The sequence below is a fragment of the Pyrus communis genome, chromosome 2, assembly GCF_041283825.1.
Source record: "Pyrus communis isolate YQ-2024b chromosome 2, ASM4128382v1, whole genome shotgun sequence".
NCBI lineage: Eukaryota > Viridiplantae > Streptophyta > Magnoliopsida > Rosales > Rosaceae > Pyrus > Pyrus communis.
Genome location: NC_142566.1, coordinates 17,082,965 through 17,099,785, shown reverse-complemented (window position 1 = coordinate 17,099,785; position 16,821 = coordinate 17,082,965). Strand labels below are relative to the sequence as shown.

Below are 16,821 nucleotides of genomic sequence, written 5' to 3'. Positions count from 1 at the left end.
TACCAATATATTAGGTAATTTATATTGTAGGCTTTCTTTGTTTTGTTTTTCTATGTGTTTTGTTACTTTTGTAGGCTTTTTAAAGTTTATAACAACTAATGTAATATATATTGTTCAGTGGCTTCTCATCCATCGATTTCACTTTCACAATAGGTCAAGGTCTTTCCAAGTATCGCCTTCTCAAGTCCGTTCACAAACTCAAGGGCCTCATCAACCTTCGAAGAGTAAGTGTCCAAAAGAAAACGGAAAGAGAAAGGGTTGAACAATGCAAAGTAGTGGCTTGAAAGTTAAAACACCGAAACCTTTTTGTTGAATTGCATGAACAAGTTATTTTTTCGGGTTGGGCATTTTGATGTTCAAGTTTGTTTGAACTTTAGTTTTAGTATGGTAAACTTAACTTTTTCGTTTGAATGTACTAAAGTAATGTCATAAGGCATTTTAATGTTGAATTTTAGTGTGGTGACCATGAATTTTTTTTTATTATTTTTTTTTCATTATTTTTTTTCAATTGGGTTGTACTAATGGCATAAAGCATTTATTTTGCAAATGGTTTGAAATCAAAAGCAAAACCGTTTGAAACTGAACCTAACCACTATCAAATGGTTTAGTTCTATTTTAGTTCAAGCTTCAAAACCACACTGAATGGCATTGCAAAAAAAATTCGGTTTTGATTTTGACTTCACCCAAAACCATACCAAATCAAACTGTGCCAACTCCTAATTTAAAGATAGACGGATTTATGTTTAAAAAATAAAAGTTACAAGAGTATTTCTAGAGAACTAAAGCCAAAGTATGGGTTGGATATCCACCATTGCATTTTGCGCGCGCGCGTGTGTATATTATATGTGGGAGAAGTTAATTTTATATATAGAAGATGCGATTGCAAATTTGGCATAAGATTTAAGATAATAGAACTTAATTGATAGAACGTACTGTTTTTTGTTCTTTAACAACCATTCTAGATCCCTGTGTCGGATATGGCAGGTTCCAGGTTGTGGCCCGTGAGTTGGCTTACTCGTTTATTCACATATTTTAGTTATAGAATATAAAAACGAGATACATGAGTTTGTAACGTGAGAGAAGCAAGGGGGTCAACTTCTTTCAAAAATATAACATGAATTTTAGTAATGCAATGTAGTTGGACTCTATATCGATTCTAATGAATTATCCTTTTTACGTAAGTAAATATTTGTCTGCTAGGTAAGAGAATAACAAGTTACAAGCTCTGTCTCGATAGAACATGTATTTCTATTACTATGAAATTCATAAATGAAGTAATTAACGGTAAGGTTACCACTATCATTTTTGTAGTGACTAATCTTGTATATGCTCCTAAGAAAAGGGAGTCGTCCATTTTTTAAGATCGCTAGTACATTATGCTTTGGTTTTGAATGAATCACATGTTTTTTTAGACATTTCATTATTCCAACTGTTGCACAAAATTGACATAGTCAACTTCATTTCCTTATTCATTGAAGGATATAAAATAATGCTCCCTTCATTTTGGAGCACTCGATACAGCACGATTATGACCAAAGAAAATGCAGAAAAGCAAGAGTATATGATAACAAATTACCAATTAATTAAGATTTAATTATTACAATGTTACTCCTATCGTCAGTGCTTACAGAAACTAAATAACATTATTTTTATAATAAGATCCATAAAAGATTTTCTAAAATCCATAGAAAATTTGGGTGGTTGCAATTGGGTGGATGGGACCTGTTTGATGTATAAATAATGAGTTGGAAGCTTTTTCTAGCTTTGCGTACATGAAAAAGTTAGTAGTGGTGGTGATGTCCACCATTGAGCAGCCTCAAAATAATTGATAATCAAGTAACAATGTTCCATAGTACTATGATGTAGTAATATTCGTACTATTACATCTTAACACCAATACGCAAGATAGATAGATGGGAGTTTGAATTAGAGTTATCGAAAATGTAATTGAGATTGTTTCGCAGGCAAGTTGGAGGCACATAATTATGTCAAAAATAAGAGTACTACCCTTTATTAACGTTTATTTGACGGAATTGATGAAAATAAAGTGAACTGAGACTTGATGAAACCAAAATGACCGTTTAATTGGGAAAGTGAGACAAAACCAGCTTTAGAGAGTAACATGAGACTAGATGAAACTTTCAGGAGGCAAATCAATTATTGAGCCTGTTTAAAAGGTGATGCATTTCTAAATTCCATTTGCAGTTCTACAGTAAAACTCAAACAGTCTACGTAAAAAAAATCCAACGCAGCCATCTGCTCGATTCATTCCATCTCTTGCATTTCTCTTTGGCCCCGTCCTCGTTGTCTCTAACTAGACTAGATTTAGAGACTGAGATGAACTACCTTCACATGAATTAAGCAGGATAAAATGATAAAGTATTTGGTGCAATGACGGACGTTGACTAAAATATTTTTGGAACCCAAATTATTTTTGCCCTTTTTAAATTCCTAAACTTCAAATATTTACTTGCCTATTGTAAAAAAACTTTTGAAACCACTATATTTATCGATTTAATTATTGAATTACTTCAATATGGAACATAATCTAACTTTTATTTTTCAAAAAACTTGTTACAACTTGTTGGAAAGTTTGGAATGAACAGAATAAAATATATAAAAAAAAAGTTTTTTTATATGAATCTCCTAATTTGATTGAAGCCATCATTCATATTAAATAGTTTTGAATAATTTTTAGCAAGACTAATTAAATCTTATGGATTGAGTCCTCAAAAAATTATTATGTTAATTTTGATGGATTGGGCTATTCCAATGGTGACACACCTATTGATTTGTAATTAGGCAATCTAATTGTTCGGAATGAAGAGATCTTGCATGGGCTTATAAGTAAATTGGCCTAATCTCTATATTGCTATTTGGTTTTATGGTTAAATCTCAACTTCCTTCATGGTATCAAAGGTTGTCCCACGTGTGAAGTCCAAAGGAGACCATGTCACCTGATTTGTATTCTCCATGTTTTAGGCTTGAAAATTCGCCACATATGAGTGAACATGCTGAGAATGAACCCTACATTATAGGAGGAGGAACCTTGAATGGTCTTATAAGTAAATTGTGCTACTTTGCATATTACCAATTGGTTTTATAATGAAACCTCAACTTTCTTGACTTATTTCCTATAAATTTTCATCATCACTCTCAATCTGACATATCTTTTGGGAAGGAAATATATATGGTTTTTGATGGCTTAGCTTGCCTAGCACTTTTATATGATGTATTTGATTTTGGGTTAATGATTTTCCTTCTGTAATATGGTATAAGTTAAAATTTGACCTTTATGAAAATAGTAACGTAATTAGTTTTTGGGTTAATGATACCTCGAGAATACTCATAATTAGTATCAATGTTAAAAAAATAGTAGCGTATTACATGATTATGTTCTAATATATGACGTACATCAAAACAATGAATAGTTAAATGTTTAATTAATGATCTACTAAATAGAAAGTCAACAGCTAAAAATTCTGATATACAATAAAAAATAAAGTAAAACAAAAACTTACGCATGATATGCATAGAAGCAATATTTCTCCTATTGAAAAAGGACGAGATGATATGTTTTTAGGTAGAGCTAATAAAAAGTCCCTAACAGAATATTTTTAATTGAAAAATACTTAAACAACCAAAAAGTAGTCACACTTATGAATTAATAAAAAAAAAAAGAAAAAAAAAGCATGTCCTTAATAAAAAAAAATTGCAATTAATAATATAAAAAAAAATGCCCTTAATAATAAAGAATGTTGTCTCAGACTTTTTTAATAAAAAAAAAAATTTGTGAGGGACTTTCCCTTAATTTTCTAATCTTTTTTTTCAGAGTAATGTTAGGTATACTAATTTGTTAAATAACATTTGCAAATCATGTAATGTATTACTAATAGGAAATAAGTGCATTAATCAACATTTAATTAATAATCCAATCATCAACAACCATGTCATATGATTTACAAAATATGATTTAAATTAATAATCTTCCTGCATAATTTTTTTTATGAACATTATGTTAGATTGTATTATCACAATAATAGTAAACTTCCCCCCCCCCCCCCCGGCTCCCTTAATAATAGTAATTTTTATTTTTTTAAAAAAGGTTACGTTAGATTGTTTATCTATTATACACAAATGAAAATCATAATAAATGCAATATTAAGACCACTGTTCTAAAAATTCCCGTCTAGCACTGCTGGTCATTACTCTGATTAACTCTTAGGCATCTGAAAATTAAGAAATACCGCCTAGACATGCTTTGCCCACGTAGCCTATCTAGGAGCCCACCTAGTTCACCTAGGTACCTACTTAGATCGTGACTCTCACTTAGATAAAAAATAGATAACTTTCATTTGCATTTTTTTTAATAAATTGTACTAGACTTGTTAAATATTTGGATGAACACTCATTATATTATGATTTTCCATATTTTCAATATGTTCTAACACGTTATAATTTGTATGTCATTCTATTTTTCATTTTTTGTATTTTAATACAATTATATATTTTTTAAGTATAAACATGTACTTATTTATAAAATATTAATAAGTTTACTTATATCCTTCTAGTCCGCCAAAGCCTTGTCCAGCTGCTTTGCGTTTAACGTCTTCTAGAACTTTAACTAAGACTAAGTCAAATTGGATGTTTTGCGATCACAATCATGGATGCATAATTGTCCATTACTTTTAGGGTTTCCCATTGGTCAAAGGTAGAACAAACTTATATCTGCACGTGTATTAAATAAAGGGCCCATTATGTATAGTATATTGGCGGCTTGGTCCACATATCACCACCGTCACCTGCAGATTACCATCCCAAAAAATTTATTAAAACCCTGAAAGAGATCGAAGAGACAATAATGGAGGAGCACAATTAAAATTGCTTATATATATATATATATATATTGGTCAAACATATTGGTTTGACCACATTTCAATTTTGTACATTATAAATGCATACAATCGTCACTGCCGACGGTTCAAGACAAGCAGCATTGAAATTCTTTGCTTCTTCTTTCTTCATCTTACGTTCCCCAATAGCTGCACTTCCAGGTCGTTGCCTTTCTTTACTTATTTCCAATCTATATATAATGCTTCTAATGTTTTCATCACACACAATAACCAAATCCGAAAAATAATCTCACTCTTTTAAGTCCTCAAGAACCCTAGAAGTTCAAAGTTTCACTCGCAATGGAATCTTACGCCTCTTCCTCTTCAGCCTCCTCCACCACCACATACTTGTCCCAAACCAAACAACCAACAAAGGGTTCAATTTCAACCTCAAAGCAGCTTCCCAATCACCAGTCAGCACTCCACTCGGCTCGAAAATCTTCGTCGAAGCCATGGAAGAAACCTGCTGTTGCACCACTTCCACCAACCCCACCAAGAATCTACAAAGTTGACCCCATTAACTTCAGGGAGCTTGTCCAGAGCCTAACCAGCGAGCCAGAGTTTATGGAGACTCGGTCTCTCCAGAGCGTAGCTCCTCCACCGATCGATATCCGTGTGTCTTCTGTACCAAACCATGCCCCTTCTTCTTCACCAAAAATTAGCTCACCATTTTCGGTTATGTACAAGGAATTGTCGGACACATTGGAGCTGAGTCCGATGCCTCGACAACAGAAGGTGCATGATAGCACGGTGGACTCGAGTTACCTGAGACTGAATTTGCAGTCCCCGTCTTCCCATCATTGCTTTTCTTTCCCTATGCTCAGCCCAGGGACTTTGTCCAGTATCGAACGACCCGAAGTTCTTTAGGACTACTTCAATCACAAATGCTATATTTATGTGAGCCCAATTTCTTAAAATTGTGGTTTTTTTTTAATAACTTATAAATCCTAATTTTGTTTTAAATTTTAGCATTCTAGTTTTTTAAGAACACAGCTATAGGTTGTATGTAATAATGTAAGCAGCAATGCATAGAATCATGTACACAAGTTTGACTGCGATGCTAGCTAGCTAGCTAGTTCAGAAGTCTTTTAATATGCACGTGAAGTTATGAATCAATGGAATACTGGCAGATAAAGTGATATTTTAATAACTCTAAATATTACAATATTGGCTGATCGGGTCCTCACCGAATTTTACCACTGCAGATTGATAATAACAATAGCCAGAGATTTACCATCAAAATCAGGTGGCTGAAAACGAGATTGACGTCGGTATAAGTAATTATGTACAAAAATTGGGCGTATCATTCTCGACTGGCATTTTTGCGATGATGATTAGAAAGTTTCAGAGAGGGGGCGGCCTAATAATGGGTCTAAGCACTGATACTATCATAACTTAACCGCATACAAGCTCAACAGATGTGACGTTAAGGTCTGGATGCTTATTTGGAAATTGAATGTGATATTTCGCCTTAACTTTGTCTTACCATGATAAAATGGGGAAGAAAAATTTTAGGTGTGTTCATACCTTGCAAGCTTTTTACCCATGATAGATTTCACTTGTTCTTGTCAAGATTTGTTGTTTTGCAGGATCCATTCCTTTGTTCATCTCTTGAGTGTGGGTAAGTAAAATTTAGTTTTAGGCTTGGGGTATTTTGTTAAGGAAAGCCAAAGGGAGAGATTGTGAAGTCTAGAGTTTTAGGTTTGACTTTCCTTGTCAATAATGTAATATGTACCACACATGCTCAACTTAGTATTAGAACATACTCTGCACTAAGGGCCGCCATTGTTGGAAATATTCATTCAAGGTTTTGACTTCTCATATCAAAGATTTAGTCATGCATATGCATTCCATGCTTATATTTCCATTTCACTCTATCTAGTAGTTCTGTCTTGTCAAAACTTCTCACTGCTTTCTAGTTTGCTGAGCACGCACTTTAAGATAACCCACATGGGCTGATTGACATCTTTTTCTTGATTGTGGTTTTCTCACCCTTGATCTAAACACAATTTCTTTGGCTTTGACATGTGTCTCCTTGCTCCCTTTATCTAAAATATCCAGGCCTCTCTTTAAAAGGGCAGCTAGGGTTCATTTGGTTTTTGGGGGGCTAAGATTGGAAAAGTTTTTTAGAGCTTTATTTTTCATCTCCATTTCAGATCTCCTAGGAGCACCAAGCATATTTTATGGTTAATGTTCTTCATCGAATATTTCTAAATCTATCTTTGAAATTGCTTACTTAAATTTGTTTTATATGCTCATTTGTTTTGGCTAGGAGTTTTACATTTTCAGAAAAGAGTTGTTTTAGCTTTGAGTTGCCTCTTTGAGTTCCTCATCAGAAACACGAGCCACAAAATCACACTCATGCACTAAACACCTAAATCGTTGCATATTAGGGTAGCATTGTCATTGTGATTTTGTTTTAAGTTTGTGGTCAAGTTTTTCAAGTTTTAAACTGGCCTTTTTTTGGATTTGCGTCAGCTACATCTTTCAAGTGTTCGACTGGTGAAACTGACTAGACATTTGAATCCAGATCTGCATAACATTTTCATATCATCATATGCATAATTTGTGTGTTGGTCTCGATGCCACAAGGTGAAAAGTTCAGGAGGAGTTGTCATCTTGTGAAGACTGGAGACGACATCATTTTGGTGCCACAAAGTGAAGAGCTTAGGAGAAGATGTCACTTCATGAAGACCGAAATCTGTCTCGTGTAAGGCAATGTTGCACAAAGGTAAAGCTACTCCGTAGACTAGGTCTAGCAATTGAGCTATGTTGGTACTTTGTAAGAATCTTGTTTACATTAGTGAATTGGATTCAGTGGAGAGTCCCCAGTTTTTAACCCATATGTGGATTTTTTCGGCCAAAAACTTCTTGCGTTCTTTGTCACTTAAGTTTGTTCACATGTCTTATTTACTTTCATATGTTTCATGCATCCTATGAATTGTTATTGATATGTGTTAGAGATTAAGTTTACACTGCATAGTATGAGCAATGAACTGAATTGTTGTTGACTAGGATAACTTGTAGTGAACTAAGTTTAATTCATAAATTTGCGTTTGATTAACTAACGAATATGTACTTAGTTGACTGGTGAGCTTGACTAGTTAATCCATCATACTTTAATCCATAATTGCTTTGTCATTGTTGTTTGCATAATGCACTAGTATGTAAATGTGTTCAAGCTTAGGAAGTATTGTTGTGAAACTAATCTGGCAACTCTGATTAGTTGAATGTATTGGTTAGTTAGGTTTTGTTCTTACAACTACGCTTTATATCACTGACCAACTTGTAATTAGTTGACTAGCTCATTTGACTAGTTTACCGTGCAAAGTTAATTTTTCTTTACAGGATATTCCGCCTAGTACCCAATTTCACATCTTTTACACTTAAATTAGTATAACTTGAATTAGGACCACGAATGGAAAACCCCAAAGTCAAATCATGAGTTAAGGACAACCGCAACCCCAAAGTTCGAAGTCCTAAGTTGTGTCCCCAAAATATTTAAAGTTTACATGATATGATGTTGCCTTCACATGTGGCTCACTAATTAAAAAGTGATCTCAGGTAAGGGGCGCATTGAAGCATATGTTACACGTAGAAAACCTCATGAAGTTAAATCCCCCTTACATTGAATGATTCCCCTATTGAGGGCACTAAGGCCTTTATATAAAACCTCACACTATAGTAAATTTAGGGGCATTATCGATATTGATTAATAATGGTTCATTCAACCATCTTTGAAACTTCAAAGAATTGCTACTTTAATTATTTATGTTTGTGATATGGTGGTTACATGGGGTCATCATGGTCACGAGGTATTAAAAGGTTTTCAATAATACCTTACAACTAAGTTTGAAATGAAAGAGTTGGGAAGTATTTTCTTGGAATATAAGGGCTTGTTTGGATGTGCTTTTAAAATGACTGAAAGCGCTTTTAGAGAAAATATTTTTGGATTTCAAAAGTACTTAAAGTGCTTTCTGCAAGAAGCAGCAGTTATGTGCTTCTTTCAGGAAGCACTTTAAGTGCTTTTACAGGATTTACTTGCATCTTTACTAATGATTGGTTCTAAAAACATTTTCATCAAAAGTGGTTTCAGTCATTTCAAAAACACATCCAAACGAGCTCTAAGTTGCTAGATTAAAGCATGCCTTCTTTCTATCTCAAAAAGGAAAAAAAAAAAAAAAAAATTTGGGTATCATGACTGAATAATATGCTATGTACTTTGGATTGTATTCTATTGAGTATTGACACTCTCATATGGCAAGTTCCACTTGTATCCAAATCGAGTCTCTGCCAATACGGAGAGATCCTAGGCTTTTGGAATGATTGATGTATTTGTCTCATATGCAACACCACAGTTTATGGAGTTAATGCAGCGAGTCGGTTTATGCATGCTTTGAATGTGTTGAGGTAGTTGAAGTCTGGTCCTGGTAAAAGATTGATGTTTTCTAATCATTTATATGGCAACGTATACACGTGATGCAATATCAATTATTGACATAGTTTGTATTGTCATATATCGGATTTGAAGCTTACAAAGCCAGTTTGTATGGTGACAATAAGGTTATAATTGATAGTGCAATGAATCTGATTTAACATGATTGCAAGCTGAATTGGCTTTTCTTTTTTGAAGACTTGAGAGCAAATGGATGATGTGCTAAGACAGCCTCAAGTAGAGTGTTTTATATCTCGCTTGACAAGTTGGATATGCGTGATAATTTTGCACCAAGTTGAAGATGATTGTTGGTGGTGCAAGTTTCCTTCATATTTAAAATTGTACTTATATCCTAAAGTTTGATTAAGATTAAAGTATATATAATTACCTCTCTCAATGTAAGATTGTATATATACCACTACTTTAGAGACATATCATATTAGATCTATTGAGCATTGCCTTTACCATTTTCTTCAGTTCTTTTCATTGTTATGTTAATCTCTTAATAGTCTTTCCCACCCATTATCATCAATTAAATAGAAACAATAGCAGAAATAGAATTTAGAGAGAGAGAGAGAGAGAGAGGAGACAAACAAATTTACTCGAACCCAAAGCTATGGAGATCGGTCTCATAAAGCCGGACTAGAAGGGTGCAGTGGTGGTGGGGGGATCGAATCCGAGTTTCAAGAGGGAGAGATCTTCTGGATTTTAGAGGGATATGAAGAGAGTGGGGCATGAGGAGAAAAAGAGAGATGAAGATGTTTCTAAACAAAGTAAAAAAGAAAATTAATAATAAAATGATATTGTTTTTTTATTTTTTATTCTTTATTCATTTATCTAGAAAAAAATTAATACCAATTCATCGGGCAATTTATTTAACAGGAATTAATCTCTTAATAGTCTTTCCCACCCATTATCATCAATTAAATACACTCGGACAATTACTATTGACTAAGCTAGTAATTGTCTATTGCCCAATTGTTTGGGCAATTATTATCCGAATGAGTAGAACTGCTCTTATGTGCAGTGTTTAAAATTTCTTCGACATGGTCGATATTTTGTATGGAAATATCCAAAAAACTAGATAAAGATATGAAACTAAGGGTGAAGTCTAAACTTAGACTTCACCTCATATCGGAGAAACAAATTTAGGCTAAAATCGACATAGACACATATGCTAAATATCAGAGAAACTCTTATATTTCATTCAAATCAATGTTGGATAATCCCTAAAGCTTCATTTTAAATTTTCATCATTTCCAGAGCCAACCTTGGCCCAGTGTAGGTTGGGCCACCATCTAGGCAAAAAATTGGGTGCATCAAAATTATGAGGGTGATATATTTACATATGTTTTCATAAGAGTATAAATTTATAAAATTTGGCTAAAGGATTAAAATGTTTAACTAGAACTAGTGTTTTCATGTATGTTTATTTACTTTTCAATTTTTATGAATTTATTTTCATAAGAGTATAAATTTATAAATTTCTTTAAATGATAAAAAAGTTTAACCATAAGTAGTGCTTTATGTTGTTTAAAATTAATGAGGAAGTTCGGGTTCAAAACACTATGTGTGCTTTTTTTACTTTTCAATTTTTACAAATTTCATTTTATAAGAGTTTAATTTATAAAATTTGGTTAAATAATTAAGAAGATTAATCAGAATCAATGATTTTTGCTGCTTAAAATAATGAGAGGTCTTGAGTTCGAAATTCTATGTGCATGTTTATTTTTTTCAATTTTTTGAATTTCTGTTTGGTTGTTAATTTCTTTTAATTACTAGTTAATAGTTATGTGGGTTGCAGTTTTTAAACATTCATTCCAATTTAAGTCTAATCTTCAACAAAGGGTAATATGTGGACAAAAAATTTAGACCAAATTTGCAAATCATATGACGTGTCACCAATAGGTTTAATTTAATGCAATTAAGACTCAAAAATATGATTAAGTTCCATATTGACAAGATTAGTAAATAAGAAAAAACACATCACGATTTATATAAAAACTTTAAATTTTAGATATAATTGAAACAAAACCATCATCTATCTAATTGTAAATGGTTCCCTTCTCTCAACAAAAAATAAATTAGTTTTTCCGTGTTTGTAATTATTGAGTTTGAAGTTTTTTTTAAAGTACAATTTTATCGAAGTCTTATGTAGAAAAAAAATAATTTTTCTTATATGAAGTTAGGGTACTTTTTTTTTGTCGTCGCCCCACGCATCAAAAATCTCAAAACGGGTTCTGATCATTTCCATTGAAAGTGGTCAATATCAATATTTGACATATTCGTCATTCTTTTCACAAATTTATATATCGATATTTTCATTGATTTCGATTCCTTAAACACAGTTCATGGGTAAGCATCCAACCTAATATGTTGGAAAACAAGCCAATAGAAGGCCAAGGCCAATGTTCAGGCGATGACCACCAGCAATGCAGCGCATATGGCTTGGTGATTGGACCACCCAACCATCATATTTTGTTTATTAATTCACACCACTCACCATCTTACATACATACAATGGAAAGGAATCATCTACAGATTCCTTCCTCCTAATCCACCAAATCAGGGAATCCATGTCATTGAAATTTGATCAAACGGCTGAAATTATTATAACTTTAAAGTGACCCCTATTTATAACTATTTGATCAAATTTTAATGGCACAGATTTCCTGATTTGATGGATTATGAGAAAGGGATCCGCAGCGCATATGGCTTGGTGATTGGACCACCCAACCATCATATTTTATTTATTAATTCACACCACTCACCATCTTACATACATACAATGGAAAGGAATCCTCTACAGATTCCTTCCTCCTAATCCACCATATCAAAGAATCCATGCCATTGAAATTTAATCCAACGGCTGAAATTATTATAACTTTAAAGTGCCCCCTATTTATAACCATTTGATTAAATTTTAATGGCACATATTTCCTGATTTGATGAATTAGAAGAAAGGGATCCGGAGAGGATCCCTTTCCACATACAATTACCAAAACATATATAAAAAGAATCACAGAACAGAGACAAACACCAATGATGGAGAATAATAAAATATAGTACACTTACCAGGAGAATAATAAAATATAGTACACTTACATATCATTTGAATTGTTACTCTAGTTCAAATTGATTCTTAACTTCTTTTTTAGTAAATTAATACTTTGAATTATTTGAAATTGGTTAATTAACCCATCATTGTAAGATTCAATAAAATTTCATCTATTTGATATCAAATATTGACACGCGATCAGCAGATAATTCAATTTTAAGGGTAAACACGTGTCAGTATTTAATGGTACGTAAAGTGGATGAAATTTCATCAAATCAGACGATGAAAGGTTAACTAGCTGATTTCAAATAGTTCATGCGAGTTAATTTACTAGAAACATAATTTAGAGGGTCAATTTCAACTGAGTAGTTATTCATGGGGGCAGTTTAATAATTGTAACATAATTTTTGGGACCACGATAGTTTACTAAAAACATAATTTAAAAAAATATAATTTAAGGGGTCAATTTCATTCGATCGTCACGGCCGACGGCTCAAAGACAAATAATTCTTCTTCTTCTTCTTCTTCTTCTTCTTCTTCTTCTTCTCAAACGGCTTCACTTCTAGGTCGTTTCCCTTTTTTACTCACTTCCCAATCCTAAATATAACCAAACCACCACTTCCATTCCTTTCACTTTCCAAATCCCACATAACAATCCCATTCTCCAGTTCCTCCAAACCCCACACTTCCAATTCCAAGTCCCATGGAATCCTATTCCTCTTCCTCCACAACCTCCTCCACCACCACATACTTGTCCCAAACCACGCAACCCACAAAGGATCCACTCCACTCTGTCCGAAAATCTTCATCGAAGCCATGGAAGAAGCCTGCAGTTGCACCACTTCCACCAACCCTACCAAGTGTCTACAAAGTCGACCCCATTAACTTCAGGGAGCTTGTCCACAGCCTCACCACCGCGCCAGAGTTTTTAGAGCCTCGGTCTCTCCAAAGCGTTGCGCCTCCACCTATCGATACCAATGTGTCCTCTCTACCAAATAACGTCCCTTCTTCGCAGATCGAAAAAGTGTCCACTGCACCAAACCATGTTTCTTCTTCTTCTTGTTCTTCAGCTGCACCTGAAATCAGTTCATCATTTTCCGTGATATACAAGGAACTATCGGATACATTGGAGCTGAGTCCGATGCCTCGTCATGAGAAGGTGCAAGATAGCACGGTGGACTCGAGTTGTCTGAGACTGAATTTGCGGTCGCCGTCTTCCAATCATTGGGTTTCTTGGGAATCGTCCAGCCTGGAAGATAGCACTGTGCTCTAAGACTAGTTTAAAATCCCAAACTGTATTATTATGCGAGCCCAATTTCTTAAAATTGTAGCATTTTTAATTAATTTTTGTTCTCGTTTTTGGCATCCTAGCCTCCCAGTATAATAAGAACATAGCTGTAGGCTGTATGTGATAATGTGAGTGGCTTTGCATTATTGCAGACAAGCTTGGCCAAATTCCTGTTATTGTTAATGTAAAATTAATTATGAAATCAAGGAAATTATTAATTGAGCGTACATTTCTGAATTCTTTATGCAGAATTTGATGAACTTCCACGCAAATGCTTAACTCACATTTCACTTAAACAAGATCTGTTCATGTGTTAAGTGTATTAGGAGTGTATCACATGATACCATTTTAGTTGAGAAATTAATATGTGTAAATTCTTATGTTGTCCTAACTTTTATACAATAGTTAGATGACGAACTTTAGATCCAACTGTTGAAAATGCACTATAAGATCACTACTGATGAATTACTCAAGCATTTTTTTATTTATTATTATTATTTTTTTTTTTGTAACAAAAGTTTAGGAGAGGATTGGTTATTCTTACTGCTAGCGCCAAGGCATACCGACAACCTCGCACTAGACAAATTGGGTGCAGAGGCAAAATTTTCAAAGCATAGCATAGAAAAGTACCTCCTTTAGAATTAAAGAAATTTGAAAGGCAGCAGAAGTTGAGTTCAATTGTTGCCGGCTTTGGAAAAGTTAAATACAGAAAGCGCTTTCTGCAGAAGTTCGAATCCAGTCCATTGTTCAACCATGTTGCAACTGCAAAACATAGATAGGAATCCCACAGCAGATTGACATGGAAAGTTTTTTATTTTAATGTGATACAAAAGAAAGTTTAATGCTTCAAAAACAGTGAGCACAGGAAAATGCTTATAATTAAAGGGTAAGAACAATGATTATAATTAAAGGGTAAGAACAATGATTATAATGAGCAGGAGCCCTGCGTTATAATTAAAGCCTCGTGACTCTCGCTTTTGTCTAATCTAATTGTAGTTGTACCCTGCTTGTTTCTTCATAAGTATAGACATTATATAAAATGTTTTTAAGTTGTAGTGTTCGATATTTTGGTGGGCACATTAAGTTCATGGTCGAGGGTTAGGCCAAGTAATCATTTTATAACATTTGGCGGGTTCATATTTTATTCTCTGCTGTTTTACCTGGGCTTGAGGCGACTGCAAGGGAATCCAAAGCGCGCGTGTTCAAGAATAGCTAGGGTTTTTTCAAATGACAGATGCAGCTGCTACACCAGGTTATATTCTAGCTGTTGTTAGGTTTTGACACAAGTGTGTACATGTACGTGTTGGTCAGCGCGCCTTCACTAGTCCCAACTACCGGGTCCTGCTTTCGAATCCCCGAAGTGTCCAGTAGTGTTTTTGTTTTCTGTTTTATTGGGTTTTATTTTATTTTCTTTCTTATTTTATTTTCTTTCTTGTTTTCTTTTTCCTTTTCTTTTCTTTCTTGTTTTCTGTTTTATTTTATTTTATTTTCTTGTTTCTCTTTCCTATTTTGTTTGCTTAGGGTATCATTGTCAAAACAAATTAACCAAATATTACCCACTGTCTATTTCGCGAAATTACATGAACGAACATGAAGATATTACAGCTTTTGATAATATAATATAAAAAATTGTCTTACATGAACGAAATTACAAAGGTTGTTTATATGAAGCCCCACTACGAGGCGTCGAAGCGGAAGGCGTCGAAACGGAAGGCATAGAAGCGGGAGGCATAGAAGCGGGAGGCATCGGAGCGGAAGCCATCGGAGCGGAAGGCATCGGAGCTAGAGCATTCCAGGCCTCAATACTTGGCCAAGCGCTGGATGACCCAGGAAAAATATGCCTCTGGAAGAAAGCTGCAAGCCTTTGACGGTCACCTTGACGGTCACTTTGCATTCGACCATTGGATTCTTGCAGCTCATCAAGCTTCCTCTTCATGCCCGATGAATAGTTATTTGCAAGCACATGCAAACTTCTATTCTCGTATTTAAGCAGTTTGATCTCTTGCTTAAGACTTTCCACCTCCGCCATCAATGATTCCACCTGACGGGAGCGGGCAAGCAGGCGTTGGCCCATGTTGGACACAGAACTCGCACACTGAACACTAAGTGCGAGGGACTCTTGAACGGCCAACTCATCGGACCGTCCTGACAGCAGCCTACTATCTTTTGGAGTAAGGAGGTTCCTAGCTACTATTGTAGCTGTTGTGGCGTCCTGCATCACAGAGTCTTCACCTGAAAGAGGACCGTTAGAAGATAAGAAAGAAGGGCGCCATACGTTACCTTGACGCGGCGCGGCCGTATCACTGCTAAGGCTCAATTCTAAGCTAAGGTTCGATGAGTTTGCCATTTTTCAAAAGTGTTCAAAGAAAAGGAAAGGATGGAGTAAATTTCAAAGGGCCGGAGACGACTTTCAAGAATGGGAAATCTTCAGAGTGTGTTTGTTGTGGTGATCGATAGCTCTATAAGAAGCCAAGGCGACGCGTCCACCGATTCAAAAAAAAAGCCGGAATTTCCGGCGTAATTTTGGCGACGCTTTCTCTGCTTTTCAGAAAACGCGTGCAGCTTTTTCAAAAAGGAGCCGCATCCGCACGACTACGTGTCGTTCAGAAAGCGAAGGGGCTTCGTTCAGAAATCGAAGGGCCGCCTGCTCAGAAATCGAAGGGGCGTCGTTCAGAAATCGAAGAGGCGCCACTATCTCTATATATGTCGACCTTCGTCTCTTATGGCAAGGCAAACTTGAAGAAAATGCCCAACTCTTCCTCACCTCTGAGGGCGCACTCCCAGCGAAGCCTCTTGAAATACTCAATTTTTTCTCCCCCAAAGAAGATACCAGCATGTGCTGCTTCATTCGCCGTTTCTTCAAAAGCAAAGGTATCTCATATCATCAAGGTCTAAAGCAAAAGTATCTCATATCATGCTCATTCCCTATCTTTTCCTTTGCCCTTGTTATTACTCGCATGGCAAAGTAAACGAAAGCAATCAGAGGCACTTGGAGTCAGTCTTCTGTTCTGGAACCGACTGCCTGGAATCCATTCCTGATTGCTTACCTAGAGTTGCTCTCGAGTAGTCATCTTCAACGGTTGACACACTTCTGCAAGGGGAGCAAGCAAGGCAAGTGAAAATGATACATTGAAGCATGTGGAGACAA

The 16,821-nt window shown here is 35.0% G+C and overlaps 2 protein-coding genes across 2 annotated transcripts; both read left to right on the top strand.

Annotated features, from left to right (window-relative positions):
- Positions 1–4,972: 4,972 nt before the first annotated feature.
- On the top strand, positions 4,973–6,042 carry LOC137747869 (uncharacterized). The gene has a single exon (XM_068488007.2). The coding sequence runs from the start codon at positions 5,193–5,195 to the stop codon at positions 5,757–5,759; it is 567 nt and encodes a 188-aa protein (XP_068344108.2). The 5' UTR covers positions 4,973–5,192; the 3' UTR covers positions 5,760–6,042.
- Positions 6,043–12,910: 6,868 nt separating this feature from the next.
- Positions 12,911–13,892, top strand: LOC137747870 (uncharacterized). The gene has a single exon (XM_068488008.2). The coding sequence runs from the start codon at positions 13,089–13,091 to the stop codon at positions 13,656–13,658; it is 570 nt and encodes a 189-aa protein (XP_068344109.2). The 5' UTR covers positions 12,911–13,088; the 3' UTR covers positions 13,659–13,892.
- Positions 13,893–16,821: the final 2,929 nt, after the last annotated feature.